Here is a 25732-nt window from a genome sequence, read left to right on the forward strand (position 1 = left end):
TTATGGATATTGAATTCTAGGATTACAAATAGTTTTATTTTAATAAAATACTTTATAACATTTCATTAAATTTTCAAGTTTTTAAAATCAGCTGTAAATAATTTTATTTAAAATTTTAACATTCGCTAAATTCATATTTTAGAATTGTGCCTTTTAGTAATAATAATTGGATTGTTTCAAGTGATCACAAATTATGTGACAATCTTAATTATAATGACATAAGCAGTAATTTTGTTGAGATAAAAGCTAGGAAATTAATGTATGTCTTTATTTTATTCTCCATCCAGTCAGCTTATCAATGGAATACCCAGATATGTGCAATTAAATACAATTGTCTTTGATGTTTTATCATGTCAGTTATATAAAAACCTAACTTTACATATAGTATTGTTTTGTCTTGATAAAAATGTACTTAACAAGATAGGTGCCTAGGAGATACATGTTTTCTACTGTTGATTTACATTTTAACTTTTAAATAATTAAAAATGTTGTATAAGGCCTCCATCTGTATTCACTCTGGCCCTTCAGATATTAGGAATTGGCCTGGCCCTAGGTTGTGGTAAGCAGGGTTGTGGGGGGTGGGGTGGATTTAAGGAAGTATTTTCAGAAGAGGGCCCCATGGGTGAAAACCTGGAGAAAAGAGATCTGACTTGGCAAACAGATATTTGTGGCTGGAGCCCAGGCCTCAGGACAGGGCAAGCTAAGGTAAAAACTGAACAATCAAAGTTGGAAAGCTGAGGGCAGTTATAGACTGGGAGGTCCATAAAGGTAGAAGGCATTCCCATGTTGATCTCTATGGTATTCCTGAGTCTTCCATAGTATCCAGCAGAGGAGTTAAAGGACTTAGTATTTGTTGCATGAATGAAAGAAGAAATCGAGATTCCATACTCTATGTAATGTAAACCATTAAAGAGTTTAAAAAGAGGAGACAGAATTAGAACTGTAGTTTTAGAAAAATTACTCTGATAATGATGCCTAAAATTTATTTGCAAGGTTAGCTACTGGAGGTAGAAAGACTAATTTACTTAATCATGTGTTATTAATTTCTATCTATTAGTGATTCTTTATTTCTTGAACATATAAATGTGGATTTTTTTTTTTGTTATACACTAATCTAGCCTAACCAGGTATTTAACAATCCATAAATCTCCTAAGTCTTAGGTACGACGGCTCAAGGGCTTTGTCCGATAAACTAGCCACTAGCTCTGTGTGTTTTGAGCATATTAAATCTGTTCATGCTAATGTCAGTGATATTTATGCACAATGAGGAAATGCACCAATATTAAGCTGGATTCTCCAAATGAATGTGGTGTAGGAACTGAAGTGTGACTTAGGTGATTCCCAGAAGCACTGTGTGGCAGCAGTGATCTGTAAAACCCTGGCATAAAGGTTACTGAAGTTGTCACGCATAAATGAAATCATTGCAATGTTTGTATCAGAGAGGATGTAAATAAAGGGCTTGAAAATAGTAACTGAAGTTTTCAGCGTACAAGCAATCTTTGAAGAGACACGTCTCCTTTACGTCATTAAAGAAATCAAATTAAGGCAGTTTGACACATGCCTTTGTGAAGTAATATAAAGCAGGATCCAATGGCACCAAAACCAAAACTAGAATCTTACTCACGCTTAAGTCAGAAACTATGGTACCGTGGGTTAAATTCACCTCAAAGAAGATTGTATTAACACATAGCAGAGGGAGAACACCTTTCAGTCAAGCATGTCCTTCGATTATTTTTCTTAAAAAAAAAAAATTAGTTTTTCAGTGTATAGATGCATAATGACAACCCAAATATTTACTCAAAGATTAAGGGAAAAATGACTCAAAGCACCAAAAACTAGGTGAAAGCCCAGCCACTTAGATTTCCCCATGGTGGTGTGTGGTGGACGGAGGAGGTCAGAGAACTGCAGCTAGTTGGTAGTGTTGCATTTAGGACCCCTCTCATCTGGTCCCCATTTTCATCCCGGTGTACAAATAAAGAGGATAAAAGTAAATGTTTTACTGGAATCCTTTCTACTTTGTTACTCTGGCCAAACTTCAATACTAAAAGAATTTCAATAGCCTAAAGACATCTACTTGTTTTTTTCATTTGCAGGTGCCTGAGTATGTGTGTGCAAATTTATAGGTTTTTCAATTTAAATAGGAAAGAGAAAAGTATCATTTCGATTTAGAATTTAGTGGGTGTGGCAATCCGGGAAGACCTGGGAAATAACTACTGTTTGGTTTGGATGATACACTTGGCTACCATTAAAAGAGCGTATAATTATAGCCTAAATGTGGACTTAAACTTTTAACAGATTTATCTAAACTTTCAAAATTTGTACCGTTGGAAGTTAACTATCTAAAACTACCTCATGGCAGACGTTGTAGAAGTATATAAAACATTAAGCTAATATGAAATCAGGACTGTTTTTAAAAATTCCTCATATATCACCATCCTCCTCAGTTAACATTTATACCCGGGAAGGGGACTTTAATTTCATCTATTTCCAAGAAGTCAAAGCAATTATTTTGTAAATAGTTCAGTCTTTTGTCTGCATATGCGAAGACTAACGAACCAACGTTCTTCTTTCTGTTCATGAGGGACCCTCCCCTTCTACCCTCCAAGTCTTAAAGTTTCATGAAATAAATCTAGGGACGCTGCTCCGGGTTGTGGGAGATTTCCCATCACAGACAAACCGGCTCCAGGAAAAGAAGGGAGGGGGAAAATAAACGCGACACAGGAGTTCTACTCTGCTGAAGAGAGGTCGAAAATCATTAACTTGCAAATGGTTATTTTTCTATTCCAAAGCACCTTATCACCAAGGCGCCCCCAGGGGCTGGAAGGGTTCGGACATGCCACGTGAGGCGACTCGGGCACTGCAGGGTTGGGGGCGGAGGCGGAGGGAACACGGACTGCAGACCCTGCGGGGAAGAGGGACGTGCCGCTAGAGGCGTCGGATTCGGGAAGGGCCAGAACCTGGCGGAGGATGACACACCGGGCACTTGCTGGCCCATCGTTGGTTCCTTCCCCAAACGTGCTCTCTGTGGTCCTGTATACCGCTGCCTTTCTCAAAGAGAGCGGAGGAAAAAATAAAAATTTACAGGGACCCCGCCCCTCCAGGTCTCTCTCTAGCCGGGGAAGAGGGAGGGGGTGAGATGGGTGTTCCAAATCGGTGACTTTATCCTAGGACACTGAAGTTTTACGTGTAGCACGAGTGGGGGCAGGGAGCAAAAGAGAAGAGCTTTTTATAAAAACTTTGAGTTTTTTTGATTTGCGGCAGCCCGTCTGCTGAACGTTAGTTTTGTTTTCTTTTTGTTTTTCGCTTTACAGCGGGCGACGGCCTGGGAGCCACCTGCGCGTCCCAAGCGGAGTGGGGGTGGGGCTGGTTCGAGCCCGGACTCCCCGACGTCCAGAGCTAAGAGCTGTACAAATGACAGACTAAACACTCTCGCCTGCGTCCCCTTCAACGCACCACACACACAGCTAAGTTCGAACTCGAGCCCGGCCGAGCCGGCCGAGATTGCAGCAGAAAGGAAGCGGCCAGCCGCCGCCGAAGCTCCTCCTCTCGCCGGTGCAGCCCGGGACTACCTGGCGGCGTCGCGCGGGCAGCGCGCAAGGTCCAGGGCGCCCCCCACAGCGGCCCGTCCGAGTGCCCCTCGCCGGCCCCCGCGCAGAGCCAGCGCTCAGCCCGCTCCCTCCACCTGCGGCCTGGGGTCCCGCAGTCCCTAACGGCAGAACCTGGGGCGCCAGCCAGTGAGAACAGGTCAGGAGACCGGCGACCCGCGCTCACGCAGTTGGCGCAGCGGCCCTGCGCTAGCGGCGCAGCGCCCGCCGGTCCGCCCGCCCCCTGCACTCTCCCCGCCCCCTCCCTCCCTCGCAGGGGCCGAGCGAATGTAGCCCGCGAGAGAAAATGGCGGCGGCGGCGGGGAATCGCGCCTCGTCGTCGGGATTCCCGGGTGCCGGGGCGGCAACCCCCGAGGCGGGCGGCGGCGGAGGACCGCTTAAGGCGAGCAGCGTGCCTGGGGCGACTGCGGGGGTTCTGCGGGAGGCGGGCAGCGGGGGCCGCGAGCGGGCGGACTGGAGGCGGCGGCAGCTGCGCAAAGTGCGGAGTGTGGAGCTGGACCAGCTGCCGGAGCCGCCGCTCTTCCTCGCCGCGTCGCCGCTGTCCTCCTCCACTTCCCCGTCGCCGGAGCCTGCAGACCCGGCGGCGGACGGGAGCGGTTTCCAGCCTGTGGCGATGCCGCAGCCTCACGGAGCCGCGAGCCGCTGCGGCGCCCAACCTCCCGAGTCGGCGGCCGCACCGGACAGCGGCGCCCCAAGCCCCGTGGGGGCCGATCCCAGAGAGAAGCGGACGCCCGCCGCCGAGCTGCCTCCTGCAGCGGCCCCCGCTGGGTGAGCAGCACGGCCGGGGGCGCGGCGGGGACCTGGGGGGACGGACGGACGAGGGCAATGAATGAAATCCCAGCACGGCGCACGGCGTCCCGGGGCCCCACGCAGCAAAGCTGCTCTCCAGGACCCGAGCCCTCGGGCACCCCCCTTGACCCCTCTGGCGTCGGGTGGCGCCCCGGACCTGCCCTGGGGGATGGAACAGGGGCTCGGGGCGGAGACGTGCCGAAGAGTTTGTTATTGTTTGCAGACATGTGACAGGCGTGCGAGCCGCGCTGCGGGGACGGATCGAGATAAGATGTGGGGGCCCGGGCTGGCTGGCTTTGTGGGGCTCTTGGAATCGGGGCTCTCGGAGGAGCCCTGGCGCGGGACACTGGTGCTGCCCTCGCGGCCCGGCTGGGGGGCGGGCTTCAGGACGGCGGCCCCAGACGAGAATCTCCCGGGGCGCTGGGGGTGAGGCCCGAGCTTGCAGGGAGGCGGTGGTCAAAAAAGGGGCGCGGCGGGTGGGGAGCCCCAGCCCAAGGCCAGGGAGGGGGCGGCGGAGGGCGGAGAAGAAAGCGAGGAGGTCCCCAGGGCCGTGACAGGCGGAGCCCCTCATCAGGTACTGGGGGCCGGCCGCTGGGGCCTCTGGGTGGACAGCTCAGTAACGCCTGTCAAAGTGGTGCGGTAGGACGGGCTGCAGACTCGCTGGGGCTTGCAATCTTTTAGGACGTGGGGGTTTCTAACTGCGTCCCCCAGGGGGCTCCGAGTGTTCTTCAGACTGCGGACCGCACCACTAAGATTTGAGTGACTTCTGTTTGGAGTTTGAATTTGGCCTTTGAAGTTTGCATTTGGCGGAGTGGTGTAAGCGCCAGGACCGGATGTGTCAGCCATTCAGTTTCAAAGCGGTGGTGACTGCTCCCCGCAGCCTCTCCGGCGTGGCTGGAGACCGTGGCGCGGGTGCGGTGCTTCCTGCTCCGTGCAGCTGCGCGGGCTGCCCGCGGACTGCCGGATTCCAGGGGCCACAGTGCAAGTGGGCTTCGGCTCAGATAGTTCTGTGCTGCCTGTGCAGTACGGTATGTGTAAGGTAACTCAGACCACGGTTTTTGGTCAGACCCTATTTTGGCAACTGGAACTTTTTATGTTAAAGGAAACTCTTTTAAGTATGACAGCGGTAATCCTTGTTTTGAAAATCAAACTAATGTATGCAAAGAACAGCCTTGATGGATATTTTGAGTTGCTGGAAATGTTTTTGTGATAGTCACCCGTTGACCTGTAGAGTTCCTGGCCTTTATTCTGAGTATTTTGAAGACTGCGTCTCATGTTTGTTCCCTTGTAAGACGAATTTGACAGTACGAATCGTTTGTTTTGGTTAATTTTCTAAAGTGATTTGGCACTTTTTTCGAACTTGGTTATTTGTTTAAATCACAGTTTATTGCTTGGCAATTGCTCCTCCCATCCCTCCAAAAATTCGCTAAGATATATACTGTGCCTTGGCAATATTCAGAGGAAGGAAGATCTGTGACTGATAGTTTTGTGTACACTTGTACATATAATTTAATCTTACAAGAGTTATGTTTCTCTACATTTTCTTGCTTCTGTGCATTTTGGATTAAAACTTCACTAAAATGAATCTTTGAATACAATTGTTACTACAAATGAACTCCAGATAAAGATATTAACCCTCACCTTTGAGAAATTAACTTTATCTATTCTCATGAGACCACCTTTTTGAAGACAGTAAGTAATTTAGCTAGTGTCAGCATTCTAGTCATGTTAATAAGCTATGAATGTAGTAGAAGAGAAACCACTATAAAAGTAATATATAGAAGTTGTTTAGTGTTGTCTCCACACAGAAGAAGACTAAGGTGGGGGCAGATAGAATTCAGAGACAGTACTCTATGCTTAATGTTTTGCATTTCATAATCTAGGTCTTCCCCCCTCCCCTTTGTTTTAGGGGTGGATTATAATTGCATGGTATATGAAATAATGAGCTAATCAGCATAATCATCTTTTAGAATGAATTTTACTAGCCAGAGCGCTAATGCGTTCACCTCAGATGTCATACCTAAAGATTTTAGTAAAATGTCGATTCCCCATCTTTTGAAATACAGTGATCTCCTCTCCCCCAATTTCCTTATCAATGGGTTGAAATTCATTTGAATCTATTGGTATAAACACTTATAAGCGGTACACTAAAATCTGTACTTTTTTTTTTTGACAATAGCTATATTCATATTTTCAGGAGGAAAATCTAAAAGATTTTTTAAACTATTTTTATGTTTCAGTAGTGATATGCGTCTGAGGACTCCTGTCTAAAGACCTGTTGCATTTTTAAGAAAATTCTATGATTTTTTTTAATTTCAGAATTTTCATCAGTTTTTAATCTTTGGTTGTAGAAATTGAAAGTGTAGAAGATACATTTGTGAAATATAAATTATATAAATAATCATTAAAAATAGATTTTAAGTCTGTCTCTTTCTTCAGGGTAATAACTGAAATCTGTGAAAACTTTGTACCTGTAAGTGGCGCCCAAGGGTTTGGAATTTTTCCTTATATTACAGAATTAGGGACTTTTTTCTCCCTATTTACTGTCTTTGAAGAAAAATTACAGTGTTACTCTCCGTTGAACAGGCTTTTGTGAGTTTGGTAGATATAATTACTTCATCCTATTTTTGAAACTTAAAAAACCTAACTATCAATTTGCTGGCCCCATGAAAGAACAAGATATGCTGTACTTGTTAATGTTAGTTTTTGTTTAAAACTAAAGCTGTTTCATAGGCTGCTTTTATATTCTCATGTAGCCCTCAGCTTTCACTCCCTTTTAGAAGCTGCTAGGCTAAAAATATGATTTAGCGATTTTTTTTTTTTTACTAGAGGAAGTATAGGAACATTATTACCTAAAAATAAATTTTTAAAAATTAAGTTGGCGATTTTATAAAACAATAGAAGTAGTTATATAAATTAATCTTACCTGAATTTGTGAGTTTTGGAGTTATGAATTGTCTCCAAGTTCTGTTTTAAATCAGGTAAGAGAATTAATGCATTCTTCAAAGATTAACCTTTTAAATATAATTCTGAAAGAGAAATATCAGAGCTAGAATTGTTGCCAACTTCTGTTTTCTTTTCATATCTGATTTTGGCAAGGGTGACTGGTTAACCAACATTCCTCAATATATGATTTCCAATACACTATAATAACTCCATTTTGTTAGATACAAAAAACAGGAAGTAGCCCTGTTCATTGATATTTTTTCACATCTTCCATAGCACTTCAAGCATATGTCGCATGTTTTAGAAATGGTCACTGACTTGTAGACTTGAAGATTTCAAAATTTGAATAGAAAGGAGTGTTCTTTGCTTTCAACCAGAGCAGAAGAACCAGCTACAGCTTGCCTAGGCTGTCTGTGATCAGTCCTTGACACTGTCTGTGAGCATTCCGGAAGAAGAAATGATGGGGTGGCAAGGCAGTTAATGGGGAATGGATTCCTCTGAGGAAAAATATGGGGCCTTCAGAAGTGCTCTGAGTTTGAAAGCACAACTTTTGCATTTCTGTAACTCATTTTCTTGGATTAAAAGGTGTTTCTTTATGAAAAAGGCAATAGAAAAATGTGGCATGGAAAAGTAATAGTCTCCAGAGGCTGCTTAAGAGGTGCAGTATATTGCACCTTTAACCTTGGATTGCTTTGCTAATATCAGGTATACCAAGTATATTCCTTAGACTTGATTGTATTTCTTGGTCCTGGCCTCTTTCATATCCTGTTAAAAGTTAGAGCTGTTTAAAAATGAAAATGAGTAGAAGTTTAATGTGAGGAAATGTGCTCTATTAAGAATAAATCCAAGTTGTCTTTAAGGAATAATTTAGGAACACTTTTAAACATGAAAAAAGTAATCAGGAACAGAATTAATGCAAATGGCTCATTGTAAAGCAGTGAGATTAGTCAGGTGTTCTTATTGCAAGAAAATGAAAGAATTTTAGCTGTGACTAAAATATGTTTATTGAGCATATAGGTATGTTTAGATACCTTTTACATACTCATCTTCCTTGCCTTCCATGTGCCAGGCGAGTTATATATTTTTTCTCATTTCATCATCACTGCAGCCCTCTGAGGCACTGTAATTTCTGTTTTCCAGAGCTGGAAACTCATCTGTGATGGTAAAGCCCCATTATCACACATCTAGAAGACAGAGCTAGGCTTCAAACTTAAGTCGGTCTGACTCCACGGACTCTTTCTACTACTCAATGCCACCTCCATTGTCTTTTTCAAATTAATAGTCAAACTAATTGATTTTTAAGGAGGAAGTTGTTCTGCAGGAATCATAATAGACTGATAGGTCTCTACCTAGTGCCATTGCCAATATATTTGTCTCCTGATATGTATAACATAGTGCATAGTTTTCTATAACGTGGCCTTGTACATGTGATACTAGTAAACTGTACTTAGATCACCTCATCATGTTAGGCAGGGAGAATCATTGATTAGTGCTTAGTGCTGCTTAGATTTCTTGATTTGTTTGGTATTAACTCATAAGTGGAAGAAAATGAAGCTGACATTAACATCACTCATTCATCTTAGTCATCATATGTGGAGAGTGGAGAGAAACTGTTCCAGTATAGCTGGACCCTGCCCTTTTGTTAGTGTTCTAGATTTCATTCATCCAACATGTATGAACCTCTACAAGGTGGTGATGGTCTGGCTGGTAGAGAAAAAGATCATCAATGTACAGCCTCTGTTTCTGTTGGTAGATTGTAGTAGGAACATGTTTTACAATACCATGTTAAATGCTCTAAGAGAAATGGGAATATAGTGTGGCACCCAGAAAATTAGTGCTCTGAATCTCATCCACAGCATTCCACACTGGATTCCTGCAGTATATATAGTGGTACCACTCTATAACTTTCTGAGAAATTAATTATCCTTCCAGGTTTGTAGTTAAGGGTGATAGTTTTGTTCTACTTTCTGCTTGTCATTTGGTCTGCTGATGTTTGCTCTTTCCCTTTTTTTAGGATAGATATATGTTATAGTTTTTCCATTTCCACAGTAATGGATAAAGGAATCCAAATACAGATTAGTTTCAAACTATTTCTGCCTACACTCTTAAGAGGAATGTATATATGAAACTGCAATTTCATGTGTGATTTCTTTTTCTTGAAAGAGGAAATAAAAATGGGGATATGGGGAGCAAGAAACTCAGTATCTGCCAATGCCAGTTTTAAAATTCAGTCTTATTAGAAAGAGCAAATCTACTAGTAAAGAAAACAATGTAGAGAAATGTAAAATATGCTCTAGGGCGTAAGGTAACCAAGAAGATTTCCTTGTCTTCGTTTACTCTGTGCATATCACAGTTGGTCTAGGTATGTTTGGTATGGAAGAGAGTTCTGTATCGTTAGTGATTGAGTCCTTTGGAATACCAGTCTGATTAGTTTGGTTTAATAGATTGAGATGTTGTAGAGTGTCAAGAACTGTTAAGTTCTTAAGACCTATCAAGTGTATTTTTCTGAAAGTACAGTATGTTACTTGGGAATTAATGAGACAATCAAACCTTTTGAAGACTGGAGGAAGTTCCTGGAGCTTACACAGTGATGCGATTAGTGCATTAACTAAGTTTATCACATGTAAGCATAATGATGAGTACGTGGAGTGAAAAGAGGGTAGATATTGAGCAGTAGGTGGAGGCTTTACTCTCGACTATAAATAGATGTGATCATTATCTTTATTTCCTAAATAATCATTTAACTGATATATTAAATAATTTTCAAACTGGTTTTACAGCATTCCAAATAATAAGTATCAGTCGTTAATAGACAAGGAACTGTCTTGTTCTTTATATCATTGCCCACCACCCAGAATAATGTCTGGCACCCTTGAACATTAGGTGTCCATGAATGTTAGGATGAATTAATTTTCTCAAAGTGGTTATTTTAAAATTAGTGTATTGGAAGATTACAATTACATACTGTGATGTGAGTCTAATCATGGTCTAGCTTAAGGCAAGTTTTGAAGGCCTAGCTGTTTCTTATGCGTTTTTGTACATTGCTTGATATTTAGTAGCAGTAGTTGGTTTTTAACAAGCAGGAGTTGATAATATTGACCAATTGTAAATAACATAAAGTTTGCAATAAATAATTTAATAACTAAGTGTAGTTACAAAGTAATTGGAGCTATGCACAAACTATTAAATATTGAGAAAATTGAGTTTCTGGTATTTGAAAGTGTCTAGTTATTTGGGCTAATGAGGAAGCCCTCTTGATTTTCTCAACCCTGGCATTTCTTTTTTGACGGTCCATCACCGTTCTCTTGCACATTAATATTATTAGATGATCTTCAGGATGGTCCTAGGGCTTCTGTTATTCTCTCTCCTCCACCCCCACTCCAGTCTCAATGCCTTTAGTTTGATTATTGGCCATTCACAAATGATTGCAGAGTTTATTTTTCTAGCCATTACCTCTCCTAAACTCCAGACCTATACTTCACTGTCTGCGTGGCCCATCCAAACTCAGATATCTAAAACCAAATTCAGAATTTTCCTTACGTCTTGTCCTACTGATATGTTCCTTGCTTATGGCAGAACCAGAACCTAGGAGTTGTCTTTGAGAACTCCTTGTCTTCAGTCCATCTTCAGAGGCTGGTGAGTTGACCTGTACACATTCCTAGTGCAGGCTTCCATGATCTCTCATTTGGTAGTAGCTTCCTAACTTGCTCTCTATATGCTACTTTGCCTCTTCCAATCTGTTCTCTATATTATGTGGCCAGAGTGATCATTTAAATATGGCTATAACAATTTTCCTCTAGAGAAGTAAATAAATTAAGTATAAAAACTTTTAAATGCTTTTCCATGTGAATAAAGACCAGGGAATCCTTACCATGCCCTGTCTAGTCCCTCCCTGCCTGGTCTGGCCCCTGTCTGCCTCTCCAAGCCCATCTCAGGTCATACTTGCCCTTGTTCTCTGTGGGATTACCTTCTTTCATTTCCTCATAGGGCCTTTGCTTGTGCAGCATGCTCCTGCCAGGAGCACTGCCTAGTCCCAAGTCAACTCCTAACTCCTCATTGTTCAGATTTTAGCTCATTGATGCTTTCCTACTGTCAGTGTTGTGATGTTTATCTCATGTCTTTCCCAGAAGACTATAAGACGTGAGTGGACACAGCCTATGGCTGCATAGGGACACAGTACCTAGCAAAATGCCTGGCACAGAGTAGACGTTTAATAAATATTTGTTGAACAAATGATGAGGATGATAATGACCTGGTAAGTTCAGCCTTATGGATCATCTGTTCTTCCCCTTTGGTAAGATGTAGGCTAGGACCTAACTGAGATGTTACTGGCAAAAGCATAGACAATTGGTGTTTCCAATTTGTGATAGATTCATTGGAAGACACTTGGATTATTAGACACACCAAGTACCTCAAATGAAGTAGGACAGCTTAATGTGTTATAGAGCAGCAGTCCCCAACCTTTTTGGCACCAGTGTTCCTAAGAGAATCTAGGAGCCTGATGATCTGAGGGGGAGCTGAGGTGGTGATGCTAGCACTGGGGAGCGACTGCAAATACAAATGAAGCTTCCCTTGCCTGCTACTCACCTTCTGCTGTGTGGTACCAGTCCATGGCCTGGGGGTCAGGGATTCCTGGTTTCAAAGAAATAGCTATACTACATGATAATCTGCTATAGATAAGAGTTTTCTATCTATATGTAATTCTTTTGCACTTGCTAGGGAGTTAGAGAGAGAGAGATTAAGAGTGTGTGTGTGTGTGTGTGTGTGTGTGTGTGTGTGTGTGTGTGTGTGTGTGTGTACATACATAAATTTGAATATATGCATAAAAGTGTTATATGTTAATATAATGATTCCTTTTTTCAAATTCTCAGAATGTTTTATCTAAACATGCCACTTTTAGGATTCTTGTCTTAATAACCATACTTCATCCAAAATTTACTAATTTGTTATTGATAATAATTGAACTTGGGATAAGTAAAAGTTCACATTTCCATTAAAGAAAAGATTTGCCAGGCAAGTACTATATGAGATTTCAGGAGCCAAGAACCCACGTAACAGAAAACGTTTTAAAGTTTACTGATGGTAACTAAACCCAGCAGCCTCCCTTATCTAGAACATGGTTTAGCACTAAGAAGTAAGGAAAAAAGGCTCTGAGCCACCAAAGGGCTTGTAACAAAATCTGTGCTTTAAAGTTCTTTATTTTACACTTAGAAAAGTTCCAAGGATATTCACTCGGGATTCGCTGACACTTAAAATATTATTCTTGCAGTCTTATCCATTTGATGTCCCTATTATGCAGCAATTAAAAGCAGCCAATGAGAAGAACTAGCAGTGTGAAAAAGAGGTTCCTGGACAGCAAGAGAGGAGGGAGGTAGAGAGAGAGAAGACATTAAACATTGCAATCGGGGGCCACCTGGTGTTGGAACATTTAGTTCCACATACCTGGATAGCCTCTAAGATCATAAATTTATTAAATCACAGCACCTTCCAACATTATCTTTTGGATATCAGTTTCCTTTTTTTGTAAAATGAATGTGATCAAGTTTATGTACGATATTTTAAATAATGGCTACTGTGGCTCATTATTACAAGGCTGTCATGTTTCTATCTGCTTAGTGAACTAAAGTTAGAAAATTTGTAATACATTAAGATTTCCATCCTAGATAATTGTAGAAAGTATTTGATCTTTAAAGTGTTAAATGTCTAAATTACCTGAAAGAAGTAGTCCTGTAGCTTTGATCATACTGAATAAATGAAGTTTTCTTTAGAATTACATAGAATTGGGTGCTGCTTATTAGAATCATCTTATGTATTGTTTCTGTGGGAAATTTTTTTGTGCTTTGTTTGCTGGCCTGAATAATATTATACCCCATGATTTCTTTAGTTAATCATCACCACCATCACCAATATAGATTGACTTTTCTCCTAGTTAGACCGTGAGGAGTCAGGCAGTGAATTCCAGCTTTGTAACACTGACCAAGTTATTAATTACTGGAAGGTTTTTGGTTTAATAAGATGGCTACTTGTGAAAGCCTTCATAATGTCTGTGTACTCTGAGATGATAAATATTTTGAAACAGACATTTCACATTCTTTTTTTCCTCCTTTGAAATCTTTAATTGGCTACATCTATTTATTTTCTTGATTTCTATTGGTATTCTTAAAATCTTCTCGAGTAATAAATTATTTTCATTGAACTTTAGATTTTTTAGAAGGTGACATTAATGTAGATATTAATATTTCTGAAAAAGTTTTGGAATGAATTTAGGAATTTTGTTTCAGTGATTCTGGTACACTGGCACCTCCATGCTGTTGTACAAGGTCCTTATGATGTTTCTGGGATTCAGAATTTACAGAATTTAACTTAATGACATAATTGGACAATAGATTTGAAAGCAACAGAACAATTTAAAAATTTTAAATCTTTATCACTTAAAAAAAAGGATTGTACTATGTAGACAGCTATACAATCTGCTTTTTTCTTAACAGTATTTTGTTAATGATGAATATAGAGCTATCTTTTTAATGACTACAATAGTACTCCATAACATGGATTTCATTAATCAGTTTTCTGTTTTTAGACATTAATATTGTTTGCTTTTTGGTTGTTATATTAAGCTTCAGTGACTACCACTGTATGTACATTTTGATGTATTGGCGTGTTTAGTTCTGTAAACATTCAGAAGTGGATTGCTGGACATGCATATTTAAAATTTTGATCATATAGCCAAATTACCCTATAAAACATGCATCAGTTTACATTTACCTCACAGTTTGTGAGAGTGCCCATTGCCCTATATTCTTGCCAACACTGGATATCATCAGTCCTTAATTTTTGCTATTCTGGTAGATGAAAGATGATTTATTTGCAGTTCTTAGCTATTTAGCATCATTGTACAACTTGTCTGTTGACAATTTCAGACTTCTTTTGTGTATTTCCTTTCACAAATGGGAAGAATTGTTCATTTTTCTTATTGATTTATATGCATCCTTTTATATTAGAATGTTAATTCTGACATTTTTTGCAATTGTTTTCCTCCATTTTTGTGTTATGACTTATGGATTTCAATTATCATATTTTTCTTTTATTGTTTCTGTGTTTAGGTCTTAGAGAATGACCTTCTGGGAAGGAAGTGCTATGTAGAGGTTAAGAATACAGATGCCTGAGTTCTAGTCAGTTTCACCACAATCAAGTAGTATAATTTTGAAGCTAACTTCTTTGCACTTCAGTTTCCTCAACTGTAAAATGGGGATACTGCTTCAGAGTTGTGAGGACCGAAAGTATTTGTATAGTTCTTAAAACAATGCTTGGTGAGTGGCAAACACTGTAAGTATTAGCTGTTATTATTTCCTACTGCAGAGTTATGAAAAATTCATCAGTGTTTTCTCATAGTATTTTCGTAGATTTAAAAATATACTTTAATCTTTGATCCATCTGAAGCTCCAGGGCGGCATAGGATTCCAACTTTATTTTCTCCAAATGATTGGCTAGGTGTCCCAGCACTATTTATTGATTAAAAGTATCCTTTATTACGTATTAGATTTTCAAATATTTGGAAATTTCCAAATACATTTCTTTCAAATATTTTTTTTTGCTCTAAGGGCCTAAATTCCTAAATAACCCATTTCAAGTTTTGTACAAAGATTAAATAAAGTCATTGACTAGAGAGAAAAGGATGTGTGAGGAAGTTATTAGCTGTATCTTTGCTGACTTGTTCTTGTTAATATTTTGATGCCTAAAATGTCTTGGCTTTGTATCCAACTGCATCTGGGACAGTTTCTCCAGGAGATTCAGCTCTGCCAGGTACTGGGTCCAAACTGAATCCTTGTCCTCCCCAGCCACTCCATCCTCCCCTCAAATCTGTTCATATTGGGCGCCCATCGCTCATCCCTGCCACGATCTCCCAAATTGCTGTGCTCTTACTCCTCTGGCTTTCTCACCCTCAGCGTCCAGGCTCCAGTTCTCATGTTGCCACTTACCTGCCAGCCTTAGAATCCACCCCACAGCTGCTGACCCAGAGTCAGGCCGCCATCACCTCGTCCAGTTCTTGCAAAGCCTCCTTCTAACCAGCCTCCTCCTTTTGGACACATCCTCCTCTGTCTTTTCTCTACACTGCAGTTAGAAGGAGGCTTCTACAGTACAAGTCTGATCTTGATACTTCTGACCCTGAAACTTTTTCTTCATCCTCAGAACAAAATCTAGACTCCTTCATGTAGATCAGAAGCCCCTGCTGATCAGCTGTGCTTCTGTCTCTGCTCCCCTTTCCAGGACACCGCGCTCCAATCATTCAGTGTCACGTTAACTTTTTTGTTCCTCTAGCTTGCGCTTTTTCTTTCTCAACTGTGGTAAATGCTGTTTCCTTTATCTAGAATACTCATTTCATCTCCTCTTTGAGATATTTTTTAATATGGTTTTGTTTTCTTTATAATAGTTATTGGTATTCCAGATATATAAATGTGGCTATTTGCAAAAGTCAGTACTGTATTTTGAATTCTGCTGAACTCTTGTTTAGAATTCCTCAGTGTCTGAGTTAGATTTGCTACTTTTAAACCTTTTCAGTTTTTCCTCTGTTGTCACATATACAATTATGTCTTGCCGAACAAGTATTTACAGTTTTTTATAAAATATATATTATTGTAAAGTGAATTAGATTTTCCTATTAATTTGTGTTAAAATTTCAAAGATGTATGTAGTCTCAGGAAAATATTTTGGTACCAAGCAGTATATTGCTATTATTGAGAATAATCCAAAACCATCTCAACTCAGAGAACAAACGTACTCAAATGTTTCAAGCATAGAACTTGCTTGTGGCTTCAGCATTTCTATCACAAGGTTTATATCAGCTGCCAGGCCTCCGTGGGCAAAGTTCCAGGGAGCTGATATGTTGTAGGAAAACAGGTACATCAAATGTGGGATTGTTTCAAGTCTCTTTTTATCTAGTCTGTGGGCAGAGTAGTGAACATGGCAAGATGAATGCCTGTTGTCAAAGGATGCGTCATCACTCAAGACATGGGCAGAGATCATGCCTTCAAGAACACTCTGAGTGACTGCTGTGAGCCAGGTACCAAGTTGTGGGGGACTCAGCAGGGAGAAAGCCTGTGAATTGTCTACTTGATGATAAGGGCGGTGCCAGACTCAGTCAGCTGAGAATAAGAGGGGTGCAGAAAGTGTTTCCTGGTAAATGGAAGGTTCCTGCCCACTCCTGAAGATTGTGGAGGAGTTTAACAGGTGGAGGGACTTGTAGGGAAGTTTTGTACCCTAGGGATAAGGGTGGAGGGGTGTGGAGAGAGCGCACACAGGCCTGCAAGGCCTGCACTTATCTGGAGCACTGCAAATGTAGTCCAGGTAGCTCCCTCTAGGTGGAGAGCAGGGTGCAGACTGGGCTCAGGAACTTTGCTGGGGATGGATTTCTGGCTCTGGCCAGAGAACATGCAGGGCTTTTTTCCTCCTTATTGCTCCCACTGGCCAATTCTTAGATCTCCATGCTTAGGACAAAATAAAAACCCTTTGCAGTGTGACTGGTAACCACAGTGCACTAGGAAGTGGGTCAGGAGGCCCAAAGGAGGAGTTATCTCAGAGGTGGTACAAGACAGTCTGAGGCCCCAAGTCTGGGAGCTGTGGCTTTTGCTCTTCCAACAGTTCCTCATAGTTTCAGAGCTTCACAGATTGGGAAATGTTCTCATGGGAAATGAATCCCATCCACTCTCATCCTGAATGTAGTTTTGGAACTGTACATTTACATTTCAGAGACAGACAGCACAATATTGTGGTTAAGAACCTGGACCCTAGGAGTCTGACCTGTTAGCCACTTATTACCGTTGGGCTCCGGAGAAGGCACTTCTCTGAACCTCAAATTCCTCATTCTAGAAGATGGGGTGAGTGATGGTGATTAGATGAAATAATGAAGCACGATTCTTGATCAGAAAGCAATCAGTGAACATTAACTATCACTAATATTATTGCACGTAACTATGTAGACTTGCTACTTAAACCTCTGACTATACAGATGATGAGATTAAGAGACTCACAGTTACCTTACCAGTTATTATTTTAGCAAAGGCAGTTTGTACAAATTATGCATCATCTCGAGAACAATTTACTTTTCCCCATTATTTTGAAATTATTTACTAGAATAATGGAAAACTTCAGCTTTCAGAATTATGTGATACGGAATAGGCATGTCCTTGGGAGTACCTAGATCAGGATTCTCATCGCTTAGTGAGGACCTAATGCCAGTCTCCTGGGACATTTTTTTATTTGTGGAAAGAAGAAGTTGGCTTATATAATGTCTTAGTTCCCTTCAAGCTCTAGCAACTTTCCAAAAATTTAATTTGAAAATTATTTATTATGGATAAATTTAGTTATAATTATTGAAGCAACAATTAATTTTTTTGAACTTATAAACTCTTGGAATTTTAAACCTGGGTACCAACTATATGGAGAAATACAAATGAAAAGCAATGAAGGCTCAGAAAAGAGAGAAATCATATTTGTTAACTGACATTAGATGATGCAAAACTATTTTTTTAAAACATAACTATGCTGGGGGAATAGTAATTTGCAAATGGAGAAAATTAATTAGGGCAAAGTAGTTAGCATATCTGTTTAGTAAATAGGTTAGAGAGCAGTTTTGAAAATAATTTTAAATCTAATTTTGGCAGCGTTACCATTAAAAACTACCTTTTTTTCTCTCAACATTAATTGTATAAGAAGGGACATTACCCAAGGATAACCTCCAATAAACAAGGCAACCCTTTGACTTTTCCTGTTTTTTATAAAGACTTTTTCATAAAAACATATATACACAGACTTTTTTACTTTGTTGTATATTATGTATACAATGTATACATAAAATACATTGTTCAGTGACAGTTGTATTCTTTCCTAATTGTGAAACTTAAGATTTAATTTTATTTTGAGAGTTCTTTTCACATAATTTAGACAGAGTTTGCAGTTACTGGAAAGTATTAATTTCACTGTGAATCTTTTTTTTTCTTTTTAATCTAATAATTTGGGGCTCAAGTTCTAGAAAATTTCGACTTGCATACGATTTCCAGACAAGACTATGATAAGAAATAGAACAAAGAAAGTCCTTTTGAGTCTTAGTTGCCTTACCACCATCCTTCTAGCCTGTTGTGACTGTGATAACTGACTATGTCACCAATTGGATAACTGGTTTTGTCACCAATAAATAAGGCAGCTAGACTGTCATTTGCACAGTGCAAACTGAAATCATCTTGCAGTTTTATAAGTGGATAATAGAACATTTTCTTCACTACAAGAGGATTTGCTAGGAGAGTTTCAAACAGTGCCAAAGACACATGGGAACAAAACCTTCTCTTTTTGGGCTTAGGTCCTTAAAGGCAGTTTGGCATCAAAGAGAAAAGGTTTATGCTCAAAAACTTCTTGCTTGCTTTTTTCTCTCTTACTTCCTGGGCCAAGTTTTGGTGATAAGATATAAAACCATTAGTGTCTGAAGTCAGCTTATCTCTAAGTGCAGCAACTTTGCTGAAGAAATGTATTCAGAATTACATTGTGTAATGTAGTACTTTATTCTTGTTGAAGGCTCCCCAAAATTTTGAATGTCACAGATTTTAATTACTAAAAACAAATTAGTAGAACTTTCTTATCTAAGTAGAGCATATGGTTGGCCATACTCTGAGCCAAGATGAAATTGTTTTTACTGAGTTCTGTTTCTTACCATCACCCCACAACACATGTGCGCGCGCACACGCGCGCGCGCACACACACACACGCACACACGCGCGCACACACACACACCCACCCTTGCTAAAATGCTGTCTTGACTCCACACTGGCAAATTATTGTTGGGACTTGCTGTTGCTGGGTCTTCAGTGAGCCACTTACACTGAATTCTGTGCTATAGCAAGGTTCCTGTGGCGCCAATACACTCACACTTTTTCCTGTATTTCTTAGTTCTTTATTAAAAATAGATCTCATTTTATAAATCATCTATTGAGCATTGATAGGGTTTGTATTTGTAATCAAATCTTCTGTTTTGTACTTTGGATTACCTATACCTTACTTTTTTTCCTAGACTGACTTTCTGTGCTCATACTACTGAGTTACCTTTGCCCAGTATATCATTTCATGTGAATATAGAGCATGTGAGCTACATTTTATATTGGTCAAAGCCAGAAAGTTCTTAACTGTCACAAAAGAAAGCCCAAAGACATCAAGTATTGATTTTTTAAATACCTAATATAGGATTGATTTTTTTTTTTTAGCGTACTATGGGAGATTGCCTACATTAAAAACATTGATAATAGCACTTACGTCTTGTAAAAAGTTTCTGCTTAAGAAATATATTTAAATGTTGATTAATTCTTTCCCATATTTTTAGATGGCCACATGTGTCAAATCTTTTTAAATCTTTTTGTCTTCCTTCCACAAACTATGAAAATAATCCTTGGAATTTCATGATTTCAGCATTGCAACTCTTTCTTCCACAAGTTTTACCTGTGAAAGTGGGATAAATTTTTTTTAGGCTCATGTGTGTGAATTTAGGTTCAGAGACTGTGGTCACTGTAGAGACCTGATAGCCATCACCAACTCTCCTCAGTCTCGAGTACTGTACTATGTCACCTGTGATTGTCATGGCAAAAATGATGATGTCAGTGCTCTTAGTTGCTGTGGCTTTCATATTCTCCCCTGCAGCCCAGTAACTATTTTGGAGTCTCTCCCATACATCTGGGAAGTGAAACATTACGAGATCTCACCTTGGATCCTGGGCAACAAAGGGGTTGGCTGCTATGATGCAGCTGAAGCCAGGGTGGACTTCCTGGCACAGATCATTCCTGATACTGCTAAGAACTACTTAATTCTCCTGAATTAGACTTGTTCAAAAACATATTGACCTGTTCTTGCCTACTGGAGGATAGAAGCAGCCAATGAGACATTTTTGGGAGATCAGGTCAGGAATGGGATGGAGAGCAGGAAGGCCTGGTGGTAGTGGTGGCAGCGGCTGGAGTCAATCCCTAGAACCAGTAAACTTCAAAACCTAATCAGGCTTCTTTTAAGGTAGGTAGACTTTGAGAGAGGAAGATGGACCACAAAAGACCTAGAATTAAATTTTTTTAACCCCTGATTTATAACTTAATGTTTTCCTAATTGTTTATTTTATAATTCAAGTTTAATCAAACCATCAGATGGGCCTTTAGACTGCCATTTCAAAAAATTGGTGGCATGTTAACTTCTGCACTTATTAAAAATGGTATTTGTAATCATTGACTGTTTCTTTCTCTTAGAACTTTAAACTTTAAAAAAAATAAAACCCCTTTGAACATTCAAGATGTTTGTGATTGCTTATGTAGAACTAATGAAAAAAAAATAGAAGCAGATGAATTTCATGAGAATTCTTCTTTGGCCTCTCAGGAGTCAAGTAGCCCTACTTGAAGGTGAGACAATGTGGATATTACTTTGAAAACAAAAATTATTCTGTTACAGAACTTTACTGTTTCCTTTATTGTTTCAGTTAAAATGAAAAGCCTAATCAAATTGCAGTTTATATTCAAAAGTTCCTTATGGACATACCTGATTTCTTCTTTCTGCCATAAGCTCTTGGATAGGGAATTGCCAGGTCTCTTTAGCTGAAAGTTATTTAACCTGCTCTCCAACTGCTTATTGTGGTAAGATGTTATTATTTGCTCAGGCTTGTCATAGCCGTCTCCAGTACTGTCCTACCATCTCTGCAGGATATTGAGTAAAGCTATTTAAACCACTTTGAGTTTGACTGTCCTCATCTGTGAACTAGAAATAATACCTCTCTTACTTCCAGAATTTGAGAAGATCGAATGAGATGATGGATGTCAAAGTGCTTTCAAAGGGTAGAAATAAAGCATCAGAATTTGAGGTTACAGCATTTTAGAATTAAAAAGTACAGCCTCCTGGCTCTAAGTATCACGGTGGCATTAGAGAGATTTAGTCATTGTCAGGAGGTGGGGCACTGAGCATGAGCAGGAACAGACCATGCTTAGTTCACCTTAGTACATCCCAGTTCAGTATTCTCCTGCTGTCTTGTCCTAATGGAAGTAGGAATAATAGTTAACTTCCTATGTGCCTAGGTGCATTGTATAGCTTCTTTCATTTAAGCCTTGCACCATCCTTGTGAAGTAAGTGCATTTTTTATTCCCATTTTATAAGTGAGAAAGAGACTCTGAGAAGTGCAATAACTTGGCAACTAGCAGGTGGTGAAACCTGGATGTGAACCCTGGCAGTTCGACTCCAATACTGTACTCCAACCTTTATGATAATCTTTTATTCATATTGGTTTTTTTTTTTAATTGGGAGATGGGTTTGAGTTACATCAGAACACAAATTTCATGATCTATTTAAATTACTTTTAGGTTTTCCAAAATATGCAGGGAGCATCAGTGAAAAATTTTAACATTTTTTATTGCCACATGAACTTGTTATAAAATAAGGCCAATTATAAACAAATAAATTTATATTCAGTGTGTATATTGTGCCAGAGAAGAGAGTAGGCTCCAGATTGCAAGTATGGTTGAATTTCCTGCATGCTCAAACCTTTGCCAGCAGAATGAGGGATGTGCTTGTAGCGTGTGCGCGTTAAAAGTGGTCACTGTTACCACTTGGGGAACCTTCATCCTTTACAGAGTGCTTGCAGTCATCCTTCCCCTGTGACACAGGCATCATTAGCATTTTGCAGTTGGTGGGAATAGCTCAGAAAAATGAGGTGGCCTCCCCAACCAAGTAAAGTAGTGAGAGCCAGTGTGAAAACTCCTGACCCTCTTGCGCTTCTCCTCAGCTCACACCTGTGTCCTAGTGCATGCTCCAAGGTAACTGCCTTAGATACCACAGGCATTTTGAAATTTATTCTTTAAAACTAAACATACTAGTTATTAGAGCTCTTTATAAATGGGTCCTGAAAAAAAAGAAAGCTAGTTTACATTTCCAGTGGTTTTAAATTTAAGCTCAACTCAGACTTCAACATTCTTTTAGTTTTAACTGTTGGTTGTGCCTTTTTACCATGTGAGTAAAAATATTAATATCAAAGGCTAATATTCAATATAGAATTGTACCTGAATGAACTTCATTTCATTTATTCTTACTGATGTTTCTTCTCTACTAGTAAAGCCTGCCTAAGTGTGGGGTCTTTATTTTGCGTTCAGCAAGCATCTTCTATGATAATTAACAGAGCTTAGTGGCTCTGAGAGAATTCAGTAATCTCCCTGACTCTATGCCTCCCCAGCAAACAAAGGAGATTATCTTTGTGTTTAACTATAGAAAGGTCATGTAGGTAAAACTGAAATCTCCTTCAAGGCAAGACGAATATCTTTGCCCTTAACTGTGTCTCTGATATTCCATTATTTTGTTTTCTTAAATTATAATAGTAATGTGTTTGCTGTCCCATTCGTCTTATACAATCTATGTGCTGCTTATGGAAACTTACACTATACCTATCACTTCAACTCAATGTATGTTTACTGACATTTCTATGTGTATACTACTGTAATAGCAACTGAATTATCCCCAGATAAGAGCTGAAGAAGTAACAAGATAATCAGCCCTTCTGTTCTCTAGCTAGCTATTGATTACTGGGTAGCTAGTTTCATGAGAAACTCTTGGAGAAAACTGAGGGGTAGGTGTAGGTTCTGCTTGGATTTGACAGTATTAACGTATACACTGGCTGTGAGTGCATGATTGTCCTTTTAGGGTACAGATGATGTAGGCAATGAGGAAGAAAGATGAAGGAAGAAATACTATTATGCTTTAAGAAAGTGCTCTTAATAAAAATGCTAGTTGACCCGCCCCCCCCAAAATAAAAAATCATTCTGTGTCAGACCCCTCAGCTAGTTCCCTTTGTTCCTCATTTGCTTTATAATAGGATGCATTCTCATGACTTCTGCCTCTTCCCTCCCAGGCACAAAATATTTGGGGGTTTTCTTTAAGACTTTTCCTATTAAACAGAGAAAATCAAGAGGAATTAGCAAATTAGAGACATGGATATGTTCCAGAGTTATGGGAAAGTTTTCTGGTTTTTTGTTTTTTACTGAAATATAGATATCTAGGCTCTTGGTTTTTAGCTTTTAATGACTATCTCTTAATATTTTACTGGGGATGAAATCTGTCAGTCTTCCCAGGACTGGTGTTATCAGCTCTTCTCTTTTTTTGCAGTGCCCTTAGAACTAACTTGATTTACAAAAAGGCCTCAGTGAAGCTTTATTAACATCTTAGAGATCTTTCTGGTCTGGAGGCTTACATGGGAAAGGCATTGCTTCCTCATAGCCTGCCATGTGTAAGTACAGGTATTTAGGAGTTAATACTGTTAGAATGCAAGATGAGTAAGACATGGGCTTGCCCTCAAGTAAAATACAGCCCAAGGGGAAAGATCAGTCTGTTCCTATATTCACCACATATTTATTGAGTACCTGCCATATGCTAAGCTTTCTGATAGGGCAGGAGACATAAAGTCAAGACCCATTTCTACCCTCAAAGATCTCAAGTGTTGGAGACAAAGAAGTAAGAGGCCATTATAACAGAGTACTATTTGCTGAGCGGGGACAGAGGAAGCCCCCCTACCCAAGACTGAGTTTTAGAGGGGCTGTGACCAATGGGGAGGCTGAAGGCAGCATCTGTGACAGTTTCTCCAAAAAATGAGTGACCCCAGAACTTGAGTGATTAGGTAGAAACCTAAGGAAAACTAGACATTTTATTTTTATTTTTTGCTTCTTCTGTATACGAGATAAACTCATATTTTATCGTCAGCTTTGTTTCCATTTATCAACTTAGAAGTTTTGAGTTTTGTATCAGCCAGAATGATAACAAATTGAGTCCAAGTTATTCTAGGCAAAAAGAATATTCACATGCGTGCTTACGAAAAAAGAGTTCCTGTCTTGCTTTAAAGCAGAATAATACAATAATATTTATATATTACAAGTACAGTCATTTGTACCATTTCCGTTCATATTATTTTTTTATAACTGAATTCATTAAAATTAGAAAATGGTTATGATGAATGTCTTTTGAAGCATATACCAAGCAAGCTAAGTCACAAGTCAAAACCTTCCAGTTTAAAATAAAAGCAATTATTTGGTTCTACTGATTTGTAGCTTTTGGTACAGCGAAAAGAAATTGACATTTATGAACACCTTCAGAATTCTGTTGAAATGAGGAAGACATTATTTAAGTAGACAGAATGTGATGATTCAGACTCTATTTAGGACAGGATGTCGGAATTAATGTGCCTGCCTTTTCAAGTGATTAGGTGGGCAGATGACATCTCTGATGTTAATATTTACGTAAGTTACATCTTTAAGGAAAGAGTGCCACCTACTGAATGAAGATTTTTTTTTTCCTTCTCTCCCATTCCAATCCTAGATGTTCTGTTTCATTTTGAATTCTTAGTTTCTCTAACTCTTGTGCTATAGTTAATTCAAATTCATAGTTTATGCCAGACAATGACCAAAGAAGATAGGATCACTGCTGATCCCATCTTCTAATGGATTAACTAGAGTGGTTAGTATTCTTAGAGGGAGTTTGTGCCTTAAAAACCAGTTATGGAAATAATATCTAAACATAAGCATGATTTAGCACTTAAGAGTTTCAAGCCTTCCCACTGTTTTAATGTACTCACTGGCTCAAAGGTTTTTTTGTTTTGTTTTACGATTAGGTATATTGACAGTCAGTAACTAGGAATAGGTGAGCAGATGGCTGGGAAGAAATTATTCCAAGGAATAGTTGAAGGAGATTGAGGAACATATGTCATTGGTTAAGGTCTACCGGGGACATCTCAGTCTCCTAGAGAATAATGAGATTATATGTTCACAACTTGGCTGTAGGCCATTTGAGGAGATTCCTGAATTGCAAATCCAAATACCTACTTCTTCAGAATAATCCATGTGATACTTTTCAGTAGTTCTTAACAAGAAGATATTATCTCACTAGTAAAAGATCGAGAACACAAACAGTAGAAAACATACTAGTATCGGAATTAAAATATATTATTTGAGAATTTTACATGGCCATTATCAGTAGTTTATTAGCACATTTGTGGTGTTTGGCTTAAGTAATTGCTTGACAGTTTTTTCAACTTGTTTATTAGACTATGCAAGTAGAATGACTTTTTTGGAAGGAGGTAGGCTATATGCTAAATTGATTTATACTTGCTGATGTAGACAGATTAATTGTACGACCCACTACGGGATGATATTTTATATGAAAATCCTGACAAAAACAAAGTGTAGGTTGTTAGAATTCATTCTGTATAAAATGTCTGTATTGTTTAACCCAAATATATCAAGGTTGTGTTCTAAACATCAGATGTAATTAACAAAAGGTTAGTCACTTTTTTCCTTCAATTTAATAAATTACATCTAGGAGAGTAGATCTTAATTTTTTTTTTTTTTTTA

The 25732-nt window shown here is 39.4% G+C and overlaps 1 protein-coding gene across 5 annotated transcripts in view; it reads left to right on the forward strand.

The window, feature by feature from the left end:
* Window positions 1–2902: 2902 nt before the first annotated feature.
* The window catches only part of MAP3K1 (mitogen-activated protein kinase kinase kinase 1), a 73349-nt gene continuing 50519 nt past the window's right edge, over window positions 2903–25732 (forward strand). The window contains exons 1-2 of one of the 5 annotated variants that reach the window (XM_039869968.1): window positions 2903–3101; window positions 3312–3744. Coding sequence is in view for 3 of the 5 variants with exons in the window: in XM_039869964.1 (XP_039725898.1) it covers window positions 3892–4373 (482 nt within the window). In the remaining 2 variants the exon portion in view is untranslated. Of the gene's footprint in view, window positions 3102–3311; window positions 3745–3871; window positions 4374–4419; window positions 4821–4927; window positions 5434–25732 lie in introns of those variants that run through there. The other 4 variants (XM_039869964.1, XM_039869965.1, XM_039869966.1 and 1 more) reach the window with 4 other exon arrangements.

Source organism: Pteropus medius, unplaced genomic scaffold (genome assembly GCF_902729225.1).
Source record: "Pteropus medius unplaced genomic scaffold, Ma_sr-lr_union100, whole genome shotgun sequence".
Classification (NCBI taxonomy): Eukaryota; Metazoa; Chordata; class Mammalia; order Chiroptera; family Pteropodidae; genus Pteropus; species Pteropus medius.